The 16343-nt window shown below is 43.3% G+C and overlaps 1 protein-coding gene across 1 annotated transcript in view; it reads right to left on the reverse strand.

Annotated features, from left to right (window-relative positions):
• vwa8 (von Willebrand factor A domain containing 8) overlaps positions 1 to 16343 on the reverse strand; it is a 387545-nt gene that overhangs the window by 325038 nt on the left and 46164 nt on the right. The window contains exon 4 of the mRNA XM_067992504.1: positions 15727 to 15837. Within this exon, the coding sequence (XP_067848605.1) occupies positions 15727 to 15837 (111 nt within the window). The remainder of the gene's footprint in view (positions 1 to 15726; positions 15838 to 16343) is intronic.

The raw sequence follows: 16343 nt of genomic DNA on the forward strand, positions 1-16343 counted from the left end.
ACTTCAGAGATTAGTGCACATAAACCAGGCTGACACTTCAGTGCATTGTCGCAGTTGCTGTCTTTCAGTGGAGATGTTAAACTGAGGCTCTGTCTGCCCTCTCAGGTGGGCAGGAAAGATCCCATGGCACTATTCGAAGAGCAGGAGAGTTCTGAGTGTGTCCTGGGCATTATTGATCTTTGAACCAACATCATTAACACAGATTTTCTGGTCATCTATCTGTGTGCAAATTAGTTGCTACATTTCTCTGCATTATAAAAGTGATTACACTTCAAAAGTAGTTCACTAGTTGTGAAGTGATTTGAGACATCCTGAAGAAAGAACGAACAAACTTGCATTTCTACACAGTCTTTCACGACCTCAGAATGTCCGAAAGCACTTTACAGTCAATTAAGTACTTTTGAAGTTTTTTAAATTCATTAATGGGATGTGGGCGTCGCTGGCAAGGCCAGAATTTATTGCTCATCCCTAATTGCCCTTGAGAAGGTGGTGGTGAGCCGCCTTCTTGAACCCCTCCAGTCCGTGTAGTGAAGGTTCTCCCACAGTGCTGTTAGGAAGAGAGTTCCAGGATTTTGAGACAGCGACGGTGAAGGAACGGTGATATATTTACAAGTCGGGATGGTGTGTGACTTGGAGGGGAACGTGCAGGTGGTGTTGTTCCCATGTGCCTGCTGCCCTTGTCCTTCTAGGTGGTAGAGGTCGTGGATTTGGGAGCTGCACTCATCCAAGCAAGTGGAGAGTATTCCATCACGCTCCTGACTTGTGTCTTGTAGATGGTGGAAAGGCTTTGGGGAGTCAGGAGGTGAGTCACTCGCTGCAGAATACCCAGCCTCTGACCTGCTCTCGTAGCCACAGCATTTATATGGCTGGTCCAGTTAAGTTTCTGGTCAATGGTGACCCCCAGGATGTTGATGGTGGGGGATTCGGCAATGGTAATGCCGTTGAATGTCAAAGGGAGGTGGTTAGACTCTCTCTTGTTGGAGATGGTCATTTCCTGGCACTTGTCTGGCGCGAATGTTACTTGCCACTTATAAGCCCAAGCCAGGATGTTGTCCAGGTCTTGCTGCATGCAGGCATGGACAGCTTCATTATCTGAGGGGTTGCGAATGCAAATGAACACTGTGCAATCATCAGCGAACATCCCCCCCATTTCTGACCTTATGACAGAGGGAAGGTCATTGGTGAAGCAGCCGAAGATGGTTGGGGCCTCGAACACTGCCTGAGGAACTCCTGCAATAATGTCCTGGGGCTGCGATGATTGGCCTCCAACAACCACTACCATTTTCCTTTGTGCTGGGTATGACTCCAGCCATTGGAGAGTTTTCCCCCTGATTCCCATTGACTTCAATTTTACTAGGGCTCCTTGGTACCACACTCGGTCAAATGCTGCCTTGATGTCAAGGGCAGTCACTCTCACCTCACTTCTGGAATTCAGCTCTTTTGTCCATGTTTGGACCAAGGCTGTAATGAGGTCTGGAGCCGAGTGGTCCTGGCGGAACCCAAACTTAGCATCAGTAAGCAGGTTATTGGTGAGTAGGTGCCACTTGATAGCACTGTCGACGACACCTTCCATCACTTTGCTGATGATTGAGAGCAGACTGATGGGGCGGTAATTGGCCGGATTGGATTTGTCCTGCTTTTTATGGACAGGACATACCTGGGCAATTTTCCACATTGTCGGGTAGATGCCAGTGTCATAGCTGCATTGGAATAGTTTGGCTAGAGGCACAGCTAGTTCTGGAGCACAAGTCTTCAAGCACTACAGCCAGGATGTTGTCCGGGCCTATAGCCTTTGTTGTATCAAGTGCACTCAGCCGTTTCTTGATATCACATGGAGTGAATCGAATTGGCTGAAGACTGGCGTCTGTGATGGTGGGGATATCGGGAAGAGGCCGAGATGGATCATCTACCAAATGGCACTTCTGGCTGAAGATGGTTGCAAACGCTTCAGCCTTGTCTTTTGCACTCACGTGCTGGACTTTGCCATCATTGAGGATGGAGATGTTTACAAAGCCTCCTCCTGTTTAATTGTCCACCACCATTCACGACTGGATGTGGCAGGACTGCAGAGCTTTGATCTGATCTGTTGGTTGTGGAATCGCTTAGCTCTGTCTATGGCTTGTTGCTTCCGCTGTTTAGCATGCATGTAGTCCTGTGTTGTAGCTTCACCATGTTGGTCACTGTTGTAATGTAGGAAACATGGCAGCCAATTCGCGTACAGCAAGGTCCCATAAACAGCACGGAGATAATTACCAGTTAATCTTTTTTAATGGTGTTGGTTAAGGGGTAAATATTGGCCAGGACACCAGGGAGAATTCCCCTGCTCTTCTTCACAACCTCTTGTGTACAGCACAGGAGCTTGGCATGAAAACTTATCTTGAATTGGTTCTTTTGAAAGAATAATGTGCCAGTCCTCTTTGGAACACAGATTCCCATGTGAAGAAAGTTTATTTATTCTACTGATCCATACAAAGCCATAAGTTTCCAGGTTCAATCCCTGGTTTCTGCTGAGTTAGCTGATCTCAGGCAGGGTGGTGGTTTGGGCACTACAGCTAGCCTCCACGCCCCCACCCCACCACCCACCCCAAGTTAAAAAAATAAATAACGTTCCCATTCTTGAACGCCATCCAGTGACTCTAACAATGTGGACTTTGGGAAAGGAAGGAATAGGTCTTTGCTGCGATGCCCAACCCTAGGCAAGAAGCCTGCTGACAGATGTAGTCTGGCTTCGCACCTGAAAAATGGCCTTTCGAGCGAGATATCAGAAGGCTGCTGGCACCCATGGAACTGTACATGGTCATGAATCAGTATCCTGGTATTGTAGCCCAAAGATAACAGGATTCGAAAGCAACCAGCACTTGTATACAATCATTCTCACCTTACTATTTTTGAACTAAATACATTTTTTTAAAATTAAGTTTTAGTTTACTTTCCCTTGTGAAAGAACTGTCTGTAAGATATCTATATACATGAAAATAAATCTTGTGTAAGATGCCCACAAACCTTACTGGCTGTTGCTATTTTTGGCCACGCTTTTGTGTCAAGATTCAGCATTGTCAATTGCTATGTCAACATTTCCCATTTAATTTTGCAATGTCAACTGTCACAATGTAGTGACAGGATCTGGCCATTAAGTGGCTCTCTGGAGCAAGTTTCTGAAGTCTTTCTCCCAACTCTGTTGTCACATTGTACGTTAAAAAAAAATTATTCAATTAATTGTGGGCACCACATAGAATTACGAAGAATGTACAGCACAGAAACAAGCCATTCGGACCAACTAGTCTGTGCTAGTGTTTATGCTCCACATGAGCCTCCTCCAACCCCACTTCATCTCATCCTATCAGTACAACCTTCTTGTCCTTTCTCTCTCATGTGTTTATCTAGCTTCCCCTTAACACCATGGGCAATTTACCAGTAAGAGAGTAGAAATCACTGTTGCCATGTTGTTGTGCACATACCAAATTCCTTTCTCTTTTTTTAAACAGAGCTTTCCCACTCAACCCGTTTAAAATAGACGTAACATTTCCATTGAAGTTGAGAAGGGGGGAAATTTGGTCCAAGTGTGTTAAACATTTACACCACCAAGAGTAATTTCCACTCTCATGTCTCCATGGACAAATATTTCAGGGTTTCTATTAGAAAGATGGACAGACCAGACAGAAAGGCAAAGAAAGAAAGACAGAAAAAGACAGACAGACAGAGACGAAGGAAGAAGAAACAAAGACTTGCACTTGTATAGTGCCTTTCGTGACTTCAGGATGTGCCAAAGCGATTTACGGACAATGAAGTGGATTTGAAGTGCAGTCACTGTTGTAAAGTAGGAAAAGCGGCAGACAATTTGCACACAAACAGCAATGTGATAATGACCAGATAATCTGTTTTAATGATGTTGGTTGAAGGATAAATATTGGCCAGTGAGAACTCCCCTGCTCTCCTTTCACAAGTGCCACAAGATCTTTTACCTGAGAGGGCAGACAGGGCCTCAGTTTAATGTCTCATCTGAAAGACGACACCTCCGACAGTGCAGCACTCCTTCAGCACTGCACTGGAGTGTCAGCCTAGATTATGCGCTCAAGGCTGGATATGTGATCGCCGACTGCTCACAGGCAAAAAGGAATGCCGGCTAGGTGCTCCCTGCTAAGTGCCCAGGACCAGGGAGTTACCAGTACAATCGGGCATTTATCGCTTACTAGGACAAGCTAATGAATTGCTTACTTTTTACAGTCTTTGGGGAAAATAACACCATTAACATATTAACCACCTATTATCTCAATACATTCTTTTAAAAGTTGTGTGAATACACTATGCTATGAAACATAATATTTAATACGTACCTTTTTTTTTTCCAAATCCCATCTGTGGAAAAGTGGTCAAAAAAATCCCAAAATTTGTCACTTGCATATAACTGACAAATGTTTACTTTATTTTTCACAAAATAAACCTTACAGGTGTCAGCCATGGCTCAGTGGTAGCACTCTTGTTTCTGATTCAAATTGTGAGTTCAAACCCCATAGTAATCTAGGTTGACACTCGATTACAGTTGTAAACTTATCAAAACATGCCAGTAAACTTGTAATGCGGAACTTAAAAATACAAATATTTCAGGTTCATCATAATCTGCATTATGTTAAATATCGTACACACAAGGACAGTGCTAGTCCACAAATCTTACTGCTTGCGCATGACTTTAAGCCACATTTTTTATGTCAACATTTAAATTGAAAACTACTGTCCAGCCATTAATAGAAAATTGCCCAGGTATGTCCTTCGCCATCATATCTTTTGATGAACCAATCTACTCAAGATGCTTTTTGAAATTTTCAATCATCATTTTTTGCCTTAGTAACTCAAATTTCTGATGTCCAAAATAAGGTTTTAAACAAAATTTTATAAATTACATATCTCACAATAACATGGTCAAATTTACCAACTTGAGTTCTCTTTTATGTCTTCAAATGCCTTCATTAACATTTATGCAGTAAGGCCTCAGCCTTTCTTAAAAGCTAGGGCCTCACTTGAATATTTTGTGCCTCACAGCTGTTGAAGAGAACTTTCAACCACATCTATGCATTTGGAGTGTATGCAGTTTGCAGCTTTTCCCGACATGCAATCTAAGCAGAAGTTGAAAGGTAGAAAGGTGTGTCCCCTCATCCTGTAAAGATTTGACAGCTTCTTTGCTTTTTCCAAAAGTGGAAATTGAATTCTCAAAGCTACATTTCAGGCAAGTGATGACTTTTAAATTTGCTTTTATGAATAGTCTGCAGACAGACAACACCTGCAAATGAAAGCACCTCGAATTGGAGTTTCTTTGTTGACAGAAAGAAATCATAGACTACTTAGCAAGTATAGATTTTTTTTCAAATCATTCACCTGTTCATTGCTGTTGAAAAGTTAGTTAAGAATTTTTTTTTTGTAAACTATTTTTGAGTCATAAGGAAATGTTTACGGAAATGTTTGTTTAGTGAAGATCGTGTATCGTCAGCAAAATCAGCAGTTGGACACTAAATTTTCCACTTCTGCACTTCCCGGAGTGCAAATCAGGAAATAGCATACCCCCAGTCTGTGCATTTCCATCCATTCATTCTATGAAGGAGAATGTTTATGTCTAAATGCTTCAAAGATATGAAATGGCTGACAATGGGCTAAGTGGCGAGAGTCACAAAGGGGACTGTGGATGGGTCAGAAGAGGAGACTGATGGTAGGAACATGCTGGGACCAATGGCATTATGGGTCCCATTCTCAGGACTCTCCTCTCCCACAAGACTGTTAAGATCCTGTCTCTCTTCCCCTCCCCAACCCCGCACCCCCCCCAAAAAATACTGCCCAATCCCAGAAACCACCAATACTGCCAGACTCTGATCCCTCAATGTTCCAAAACCTCCACAGTCTTGCCGTACCCCTCTCCACTCCCACAATCTTGTAGGTGGAATTCCCAGTGCTCACTGATCCCTGAACTATTCCCAAAAAGTCCCTCCTGAATACCTGCATGTTCCAGGATCCCTCTCGCAGAGATCACAAATGCCGAAACATGTTCCTAGAACCTCCCTCTCCAGTATTCCTGGAACATTGGGCCCCCATACCAGGTACTCCCAGACCTCCTTCAAAGTACTGCTGGACCCGGGATTTCATCCCAGCACTGCCATACCCCTTTCCAACACTCCCAGATGACAGGGCCACCCCAACATTGAGACACAAAATATGTATGTGGGCAGAACAATGACAGGTGAAAGTTAATGCGGACAAATGTGAAGTAGGAAGGAATAATCGGCAACCCAGGTGGTGCATAAATGGTGTTGAAATAGCTACGGATAAAATCGAAAGGGAACTAGAGTCATAAGAGCCTTGACACTCAACATGTCCAACCAATCGGAGCAGAAATTAATAAAGCCAATGAAATGCTGAACTATGTACCACAACAACTTGCATTTATATAGCATCTTTAATGTATAAAATGTCCCAAGGCACTTCACAGGAGCATTATCAGACAAAATTTGACACCAAGCCACAAATGAAGGTATTAGGACAGGTGACCAAAAGCATGGTCAAAGAGGTAGGTTTAAAGGAGGAGGAGGAGGAGAGGTAGAGAGGCGGAAAGGTTTAGGTAGGAAATTCCAGAGCTTAGCGTCTGGGCAGCTGAAAGCACAGCAACCAATGGTGGAGCGATGAAAGTCGGAGATGCGCAAGAGGCCAGAACTGGAAGGGCCCAGAGATCTCGGAGGGTTGTAGGGCTAGCGGAGATTAATGAGCAGTAGATGTCAGAGGAAGTCGGGATCAAACTGTGCAGACCGGACTTCGAAATCTGTGTCCAATTCTTGTCTGAGAAACAAGGGGCTGGAAGCAGTGCAGAGAAGAGGCACGAGACCGATCCCCAGTGTCATAGGTCTGAGTTATTAGGAAAGGTTGAGAATTTTGGGTTTTTCAACCTGGAAAGAAGGCATCTGAAAGGTTATCTTACAGAGGTGTATAATATAGTTAAAGGAATGGAAAAGATAAATCTAGAATACTACTGTAAATTAAATTGTGCAAGTAGAACAAGGGGACACAGGTTCAAACTAGTGAAAGGCAAATTTAGCATTGATATCAGGAAGTTTTTCTTCATGCAAAGAGTGGTCAACACCAGGAATGGTCTCCCAGAAAGAACGATAGAGGCAAAAAACCCCGGAATCAATGAAGAAATAATTGGATGCTGCAATAGAGGGGGTGGTAGGGTTTTAGTGAATGGATGAAAAAAGATGATCAAATGGTCTTCCTCATCAACTGTTAACAGTACTTCCCATAACACCCCTGCTCTTATAAAAAATTTCAATTCACCATGAGTAATACCATTGCATCACTGCCAGTATGTCTAGATTTTTGTTTTAAGAAGGATTTTATTTGCAGGAGCATTTGGAGGTTAAATTTAATAACCACTTAATACAGTAAATAATTACAAACCAGGGTAATTGAAGTGCGAAAGAGCAAAGTATCCACATTGTCACTCAGCAGCACCCGATACAGATATAGCACCTTTAACACAGTGAAAGCACTTCACAGAGGGGGTGAAATGGGCACTGAGCAGGAGTCTGGAGAGGGACATGGTAGCTGAAAGCTCCGGCACTGTGTTGGGTGATGAGTGTAGGATACGGGCTGGAAGAGGTTGCAGAGATATGGTGGTGGGGTGAGGCCGTGGAGAGATTGGTAACTAAGAACAAGAATCTGGTAATTATTGCATTGAGTGACAGTGGAAGTCGGTGAGCAGGGCTTAGAACGGGACAGCATGTGCGTGACAGAGTTTTCGATGAGTTGGAGTTCAGGAGATCAGCGAAAAAAGCACTGGAGAAGTTCTGCCTGCAGATGGGCAACTGACGAACAGTTTTGGCAGCATTGGTGTGATGGAGGATGTAGGGATAGAGGCAATGTTATAGAGGTGGAAATAGATGATCTCGGTGATGGATGGAATGTGAAGTTTGAAGCTTAGCTTAGTAATACCAAGGTTACATACTGTCAGATTCAGCCTGGACAAGAACATGGGCAGAGAATGGAATCAAGGACTAGGAATTTCTGTTAAGAGCCAAACAGGATGGCTTCAGTTGCTAATGTTAAGCTTAAGAAAGTTCCAGCAATGATCTTCTCCAGTCCAGTACATTCCTGTGTTCCTATCCATGACTTCATGTCAAACAAGCAGTCACACCATACAGTAACAAACATAGGAAGCTAACCCTATACTTTCGGATGTCACCAAGGGACAGCACACAGAAGTGGAACAAAAGGGAGTCATGGATGGAACATGAAGGCACATCAGAGATGATCATGCAGGGTTGGGGAGAAGTGCCATTGTGAGAGATATGCTGGTTTTGTTGGGACAGGTAGGAATAGAACCAGGAGATGCCAATACCATAGAGGAAAAGAGGTAGAGGAGAATGGAGTGCTCAACAGTGTTCAAAACCAAAGAGGTGTCAAGGAGGGATAGCGTGTAGTGTTCGCAAACTCTGCCAAGGTGGTGAGGCTCGGGCTGAAACAAAAGTGAAGGGATTCACATAGGAAGTAAGTGGGGGAGGTGAGAAATGATGTATTCAAGGACCTTAAAGGGAAAGTGGAGCTTGGAAATGGGCAATAATTGGAGAAGACAGAGTGGTCAAGTGTGGGCATTTTAAGGACAAAGATGATGACAGCAGTGTTAAATGAGCAAAAACAACGGCCATGGGTATGGAGTAATTTATCACATCAGCATTAGGTGAAGGAGAAACAGTCGGTTAGGAGCTAGGTTAAGGAGCAGTTAAAGCACGATGAGGTGGACCTCACAGGAAAGTTGAGAATCATGACGGCCGACAGGAGATGAGGAGAAATTAGAGTGTAATGTGGTGGTGGAAAGGGAGAGAGGGGGCTGGGATGTCAGGAGTCTGGGATAATATCAGGAAGGAAGGAGGCTGAAGCAAACAGCAAAGGCTATGGGCCCTGTCAACATCCCAGCTGTAGTGCTGAAGACTTGTGCTCCAGAACTAGCTGCACCTCTAGCCAAACTGTTCCAGTACGGCTACAACACTGGCATCTACCCGACAATGTGGAAAATTGCCTAGGTATGCCCTGTCCACAAAAAGCAGGACAAATCCAATCCGGCCAATTACCGCCCCATCAGTCTACTCTCAATCATCAGCAAAGTGACGGAACGTGTCGTCGACAGTGCTATCAAGCGGCACTTACTCACCAATAACCTGCTCAGTTTGGGTTCCGCCAGGGCCACTCGGCTCCAGACCTCATTACAGCCTTGGTCCAAACATGGACAAAAGAGCTGAATTCCAGAGGTGAGTTGAGTGACTGCCCTTGACATCAAGGCAGCATTTGACCGAGTGTGGCACCAAGGAGCCCTAGTACAATTGAAGTCAATGGGAATCAGGGGGAAAACTCTCCAGTGGCTGGAATCATACCAAGCACAAAGGAAGATGGTAGTGGTTGTTGGAGGCCAATCATCCCAGCCCCAGGCCATTGCTACAGGAGTGCCTCAGGGCAGTGTCCTAGGCCCAACCATCTTCAGCTGCTTCATCAATGATCTTCCCTCCATCATAAGGTCAGAAATGGGGATGCTCGCTGATGATTGCACAGTGTTCAGTTCCATTCGCAACCCCTCAGATAATGAAGCTGTCCGTGCCCGCATGCAGCAAGATCTGGACAACATCCAGGCTTGGGTTGATAAGTGGCAAGTAACATTTGCGCCAGACAAGCCCACTCCAGAGATTGAAGCACATAATCCAGGTTGACACCTCACTGCAGTACTGAGGGAGTGCTGCATTGTCAGAGGTTCCGTCTTTCGGATGAGACGTTAAACTGAGGCCCCGTCTGCCCTCTTAGGTGGATGTAAAAGATTCCATGGCACTATTCGAAGAACAGCAGGGAGTTCCTTCAGTGTCTTGACCAACATTTAACCCTCAAACAATACCACCAAAAACAGATCATTTGGTCTTTTATCTCATTGCTGTTTGTGGGACCTTGCTGTGCGCAAATTGGCTGCTGGGTTTCCCTACATTACAAAAGTGACTGCACTTCAAAAGTACTTCAATTGCTGTGAAGCGTCCTGAGGTCTTTAAGGGTGCTATATAAATGCAAGATCTGTCCTTCTAGAAGGTAGCATTTGTCAACATTGTCAAATACATGTAAATATTTTTAAACAGCTGAAATCCAATTGCTTCTAGCGTGACTTTATTGTTCACCCTCTAACGTGAATAAGTCTTTATTTTTGCATTAAATACAATAATGATATTTTGATTGTTCAGCCAAGCTTTTAATATATGATTCCTTATCATATAAAAATACTACCTACGCAACAGTGAGGCATTTACTTGTGCTAAAACTGCCTGGTATTTTGTTTATTCACTAATTATTTCTGCTTGACGTTGTAAAAGTCAACACTCAAATAAATGTCAAAAGGAGTAAGTGATACCTCTACTTTTCAAGTCAAGCATCTAACAAAAGAAAATATGACCAGGCAATGTTAAGTAATCATAAAGTAAATGTCCTAATGTAATAAAATTGCAAATTACAAAATTAATTGAAAAGCTATACTGAGACAATTTTATTTTGTTTGGTGTTGAATCAGAGATGGTTAACGTCACATGGTAAATTGTGATTTAAGCGTGTTTAAGATTTAATCCGTACTTTACCTTCTAGCACCAATTTCAAAGTCGGTAAAGAATATATGTAAGACAGAACACTGTTAAATGGGCATCATCTACTTGGAAGTGACTGCTCACCGGGGCAGCCCAATTTACACAGCATTTTATCATGTCTCACTGAAACATTTCAAAATGCTTTATATACAATTGATTACTTCTGAAGTGAGGTCACTGTTGTTATGTAGACAAACATGGCAGCCATATTGCACACACTCAGATGCCACAAGCAGCAATGAGATGAATGACCAATTAATCTGGTTTTGTTGGTCCTGATAGAGAAAAGTATGCATGGCAGGACACAGGAGAACACACTACCCTTCTTCAAATCGTGCCATGGTCTGTCTTACATCCACAGGGCCTCAGTTTAGCATCTCATCCAAATGTTGGCACCTGCAACTATGCGAAACTCACTCAGTGCAATACTACACTGAAGTGCCAGCCGACATTTTGGCTTCAAATCCCAGAGTGGGATTTGAAGTTATGATCTTCTGACTCAGGAAAGAGTGCTACCGCTGAGCCAAAACTGACTGTTAAAACATTTCAATCCACCTTAGCCATTCTCTCAGGTACAGCAATGCAATTACTCCCATATGAGGTTGAACATCCTGCACCCAGGAGTGCGCCCATACTGCCCCAATGTCTAATCACACAGCAGCGTAACCCAGAGGTGTAACTATAAGACCCCCTTGTGATCTAAAATGGATCTTGTGTCTTTAACGGGCACTTCTCCAATCTTATCAAAGGCAGATTGAGAAACACTTAACAAGACAAGACTAGATGCAAAATGTTTTGTTTTATTTTGCAGACAACAAGTGGACACACAAATTAACAGATGCAATCAAATTTCACCTTAAATGTAACTAACTGCAGAACCCTTCTCAAGAACAAGAAAAAGACACCACACTATCCCTACTGGCAGGCTTACTTAACTTTTTCCAACTCAGCCTTTTGATCCTGATTGGTTGTGGGCTTGAGATGACTGAATTTACCCTCACTGAGCCAGGCTTCCTCCCCGGGCCTAGCTGGCTAACTGACTGCCTATTTGTCCTTTTCTCTCTGTGTTCACAGGCAGTGGGAGGACTGTCCCTCTGATTGCTTCACCAATCAGTATTTCGCCAGTAAGCATATTCATAAATCCAGCTACCTTTTCTCTCCCTTGGGGTGCAGGTTTTTAAAAAAATCTCCAACTCAGTGAATAGGGGCCATCCTGGCTAATGAACCTATGATGAGACAATTGTCCCTCATTGTCTTTGTTTGAAATTGATTAAAGCTGTGACATTCCACACACAGGCTCGTCTGGCTTTAACACACATCTTCAATGCCCATACCCCTTTAACAAATAAATGGTGTAAATTTGTGCATCTGTCTTCACGAAAGAAGAGGATGCTGCCAATGGACTAGGAACACTGGTTTTTTGATATATATTAATGACTTGGGGTTGGGTATGCAGGGCACAATTTCAAAATTTGCAGATGACACTAAACTTGGAAGTGTCATAAACAGTGAGGAGGATAGTGATAGACTTCAAGAGGACATAGACAGGCTGGTGGAATGAGCGGACACACGGCAGGTGAAATTTAATGCAGAGAAGTGCGTAGTGATATACTTTGGCAGGAAGAACGAGGAGAAGCAATATAAACTGAACGGTACAATTCTAAAGGGGGTGCAGGACCAGAGAAACCTTTTTTAAAATTCGTTCATGGGATGTGGGCGTCGCTGGCAAGGCCAGCATTTATTGCCCATCCCTAATTGCCCTTGAGAAGGTGGAGATGAGCCACCTTCTTGAACCGCTGCAGTCCGTGTGGTGAAGGTTCTCCCACAGTGCTGTTAGGAAGGGAGTTCCAAGATTTTGACCCAGCGACAATGAAGGAACGGCGATATAGTTCGAAGTCGGGATGGTGTGTGACTTGAAAGGTAACATGCAGGAGGTGTTGTTCTCATGTGCCTGTTGCCCTTGTCCTTCTAGATGATAGAGGTCATGGGTTTGGGAGGTGCTGTCGAAGAAGCCTTGGCGAGCTGAAGTGCATCCTGTAGATGGTACACACTACAGCCATGGTGTGCTGGTGAAGGGATTGAATGTTTCGGATGGTGAATGGGGTGCCAATCAAGCGGGCTGCTTTGTCCTGGATGGTGTCGAGCTTCTTGAGTATTGTTGGAGCTGCACTCATCCAGGCAAGTGGAGAGTATTCCATCACAATCCTGACTTGTGCCTTTTAGATGGTGGAAAGGCTTTGGGGAGTCAGGAGGTGAGTCACTCGCCAGAGAATACCCAGCTTCTGACCTGCTCTTGTAGTCACAGTATTTATGTGGCTGGTCCAGTTAAGTTTCTGGTCAATGGTGACCCCCAGGATGTTGATGGTGAGGGATTGGTCATAATTTCCCAGGAGATTACGTGGCTGCTTGGGGGGAGGGTAGGGGGTAGGATGTGTCTTGTCATTTCGCTCCAGCCATCATGAATGTGCGGCAGGCTTGATGAGCTAGCTGGTCTTTCCCTGCCCATCATTTTCATATGTACTTCTGAAGGTATACATATTTAAAGACACGTTACTGACAGCAGATACTATAAAACCTCATTGTGGGCTAAAATCTGTTTGCCACTTTCAAATTAAGCAGCTACTAAGAGTTTAAAATAATGATTTTCTGAATTTTAAAAAATGGAAGTTCAAAACCATCCAGCACCAGAGTATAGATTCATAATCAGAATTTTCTACTGAAAAAATACAATTTAGTTGCAACAGATTATTTTTGGTCCAAAAACATAAGAGCTATTGCTGCCTTTAAGGCGTGCAGATGGCTGTGTGTAGATGATGTGTCAACCACGTAACTATCATTATTTAGAAAAATACAAAAAAACTAATTACTTCCTCAAATGATCTCATAGTTAGAAGGAGACTGTAACTGCTTGCCCGTTTGAACACAGAAATATAATTACAGCATTTTTACAGAAAAGGTTGCCCTTTATATCAAGAACGATAGTAATTATTATCTCTGAGTCACACTGAGGATCAGGCTCACACACTCATATGACAGTTCGAGGAAACTGAGCAAATTGCAACTTACATAATCACACAATTACATTCTGTTCTGTTGGTCTCACTATCCTCAACTTATAACGAGCTCACATGGTAATTAAAAAGCATTTACATAAACACAAAAAGTATTTGTGCCACATTACTCAATCAAAATCAAAAGTGGTTGCGTTATGTAAATCGGAATATCCATATAGGTGTAAATACTTTACATTTACTCATCCGTTTAAATCTTCTGCGATCATTCCTTGTGTAATAAATGCACCCAGCATTCCGCAACCAGCTTGCATTTTGTGTGTGCGTCGAGGAAATGGTGATGTTGTCGAAGGGAAGGAATTCAGCATGCAGGTTACAATTGCAATCAATGAATTTCAGCATGGGGCTGAAAGTGTTCTTTTGGTGCACTAGGTTCCCATCTCACGATCTCTCCTGAAGGTATTAACTCCTTACTGGGTTTGGTTCCACAGGAACTGCTAGCCCTCCAGTGCTTCACCCAGGAGGCCACCCTTCACGTGTAAGCATTGACACTGAGTGTCAGCAGGGCTCTATGACTGTTGGAGAGCCAGATTCTGTCCTCATCTGATATTCACACACTCGTACTTACAGCTGTAGTAACTCAACAATAATCAGGACCGGGAACTCTGGCACATTTTCCTCTTCCCTAACACACAACTGCTGAAGCCAACCATAGTGTCTTTATCACCACCCAAGTCAAAATGAGCATAAACCTGGGACCTTCCTGCTCTGCTCCATCTCTGCAACATTGCCCTCCTTTGCCCCCTCTACCACTGAAACTCTTACACATGCATTTACCACCACCAGACAAGATTACTCCAACACTCTCCATCCTCCACAATACTTCCTTGGCTGTAAAGCGCTTTGGGATGTCCTGAGGTCATGAAAGACGCCATATAAATACAAGTCTCTTTTCTTTTTACAGTCTGTCGGATATTCGCAAAGTTTAGCGGTACCATCGAGTCTGCTGTCCCAGCTTTTTTTTGGGAACAGGAACCTCTACCTGCTTTAATGGTCTATCAAAGTGACATATGTTAAGCTCTGTCTGCAGATGTGGGCACCAGGTAGGCACAGAGCATCTCTTGTACCATCTGACCTGCCTGGCATCCTTCTACAGGTTCTCCTCCTCCTAATTGAATGTCAAATAGGGGGATTCCCATTGGGAAATCCACCGGCGCTGAAGGCAAAAGAATAATTTGCAACAATTGACATGAAGGCTCGTGTGAATCCAAGTGCCAACAGGAAAGAAACAAACACAAAAAGGAGATAAAGAAACAAACACAAAAAGGAGATAAACAATTTAGAAATGGCTGAAATATACCTTCCTTTATATTACTTTACCCTTTCCAATCCCTCCAGTGCGCCTACTGTCGCATAGCAACGCAAGGTACCCAAATTCACATTTGGTTTCCTGCATGCCAGAACGACAACAGATGGCCTTGAGGGAGGTCACGTCCCCAAATTAATATTTAAATGATGTGTCAATCTGTTTGCGGTGGGGGCGCTTCCTTTGTCACTGGTCCGACCCATTGGAAAGTGCATCAAGGCACAAAATGGACAAAGTTCCAAGCATACTAGGGCTTCCGCCTATTATTCACTTCCAGCTACCCAAATCTAGGGCGATATTTGTCGGAAAATCTAGCCAACAGGTTTTAATCTATGTCAGAATTGTAGATGTTGTCTGTTATAAAGGTTTCACCATGTGGTCGACGTGAAGCTGGATTGACTTCCATTGCCACAACCAGTTAGCAAGAGGTTAAGGTCTTGTAAAGGCATCAAAGTTTGCTTAGGCTTATCGTGGCCAAACAAGGTGTGAAGGAAATTGTCTGGATTAGATAGTATTGATTTGATTCTGAATCTTAGTGATATGATGTCTCAATTTGTTAGACTTTTCCTGGCTCAGTGCTGTTTTTGCTTTTCTATGTATTTGTCCCAAGAATATTTATTTTCATTTACACACAGATGTATTTTCAAAATCAGAATTTATTCACAGTAATGAATGAAGTGGTGAATCGGTCAGATGCAATGCAACTTACCTGATCAATGTAATAGGCTGTTCCTGCCCTGATCTCTCTGCGTTGCTTAAGGTCTGTCTCAGTGGTATCCCTGGACAGTGCCATGTACTCCACCTCTCGTTTTGTCAGTTCCTGTGGGGGATACAATTAGTCAGCACACGTTTATTAATATACCAGCTCCACAATTTTGACTGAACCGGTTAAAAGTCTTTGTTACATTGGCAGTTTGTCATGTTCTTGATATTTATTTCTCTGTCAGCATGCTGCATTGAAAACTGAATGGTCTAGATATAAATATATCACTCCATTATGTTCCTAACCAGTCACAAACCTGTAGTTCATGCAGCTGTGTTTTATTATAGATGGGACAACAGTCAACTGTTCAGCAAACTCACTTTGCGAACAACAGCACAAGAGGACAAAGATCCGATCAAATCTTCTGTGGTTTTATATGGTTGGTATGATTCTGAAATGTTTACCTTGCTATTTCTCTCCTTGCCTTTAAAAGCTGCCTGATACCTATATTTTCAATCATGTTTCTAGTCAGTTCTCCACTTCTACTGCCCCTCAACATCCATCTCTCTTCTGTGAAATATCTTGGAACATTTTTACCTTAAGAGGGTTACATGAGTGCAAGA

Source organism: Heptranchias perlo, chromosome 11, assembly GCF_035084215.1.
Source record: "Heptranchias perlo isolate sHepPer1 chromosome 11, sHepPer1.hap1, whole genome shotgun sequence".
NCBI lineage: Eukaryota > Metazoa > Chordata > Chondrichthyes > Hexanchiformes > Hexanchidae > Heptranchias > Heptranchias perlo.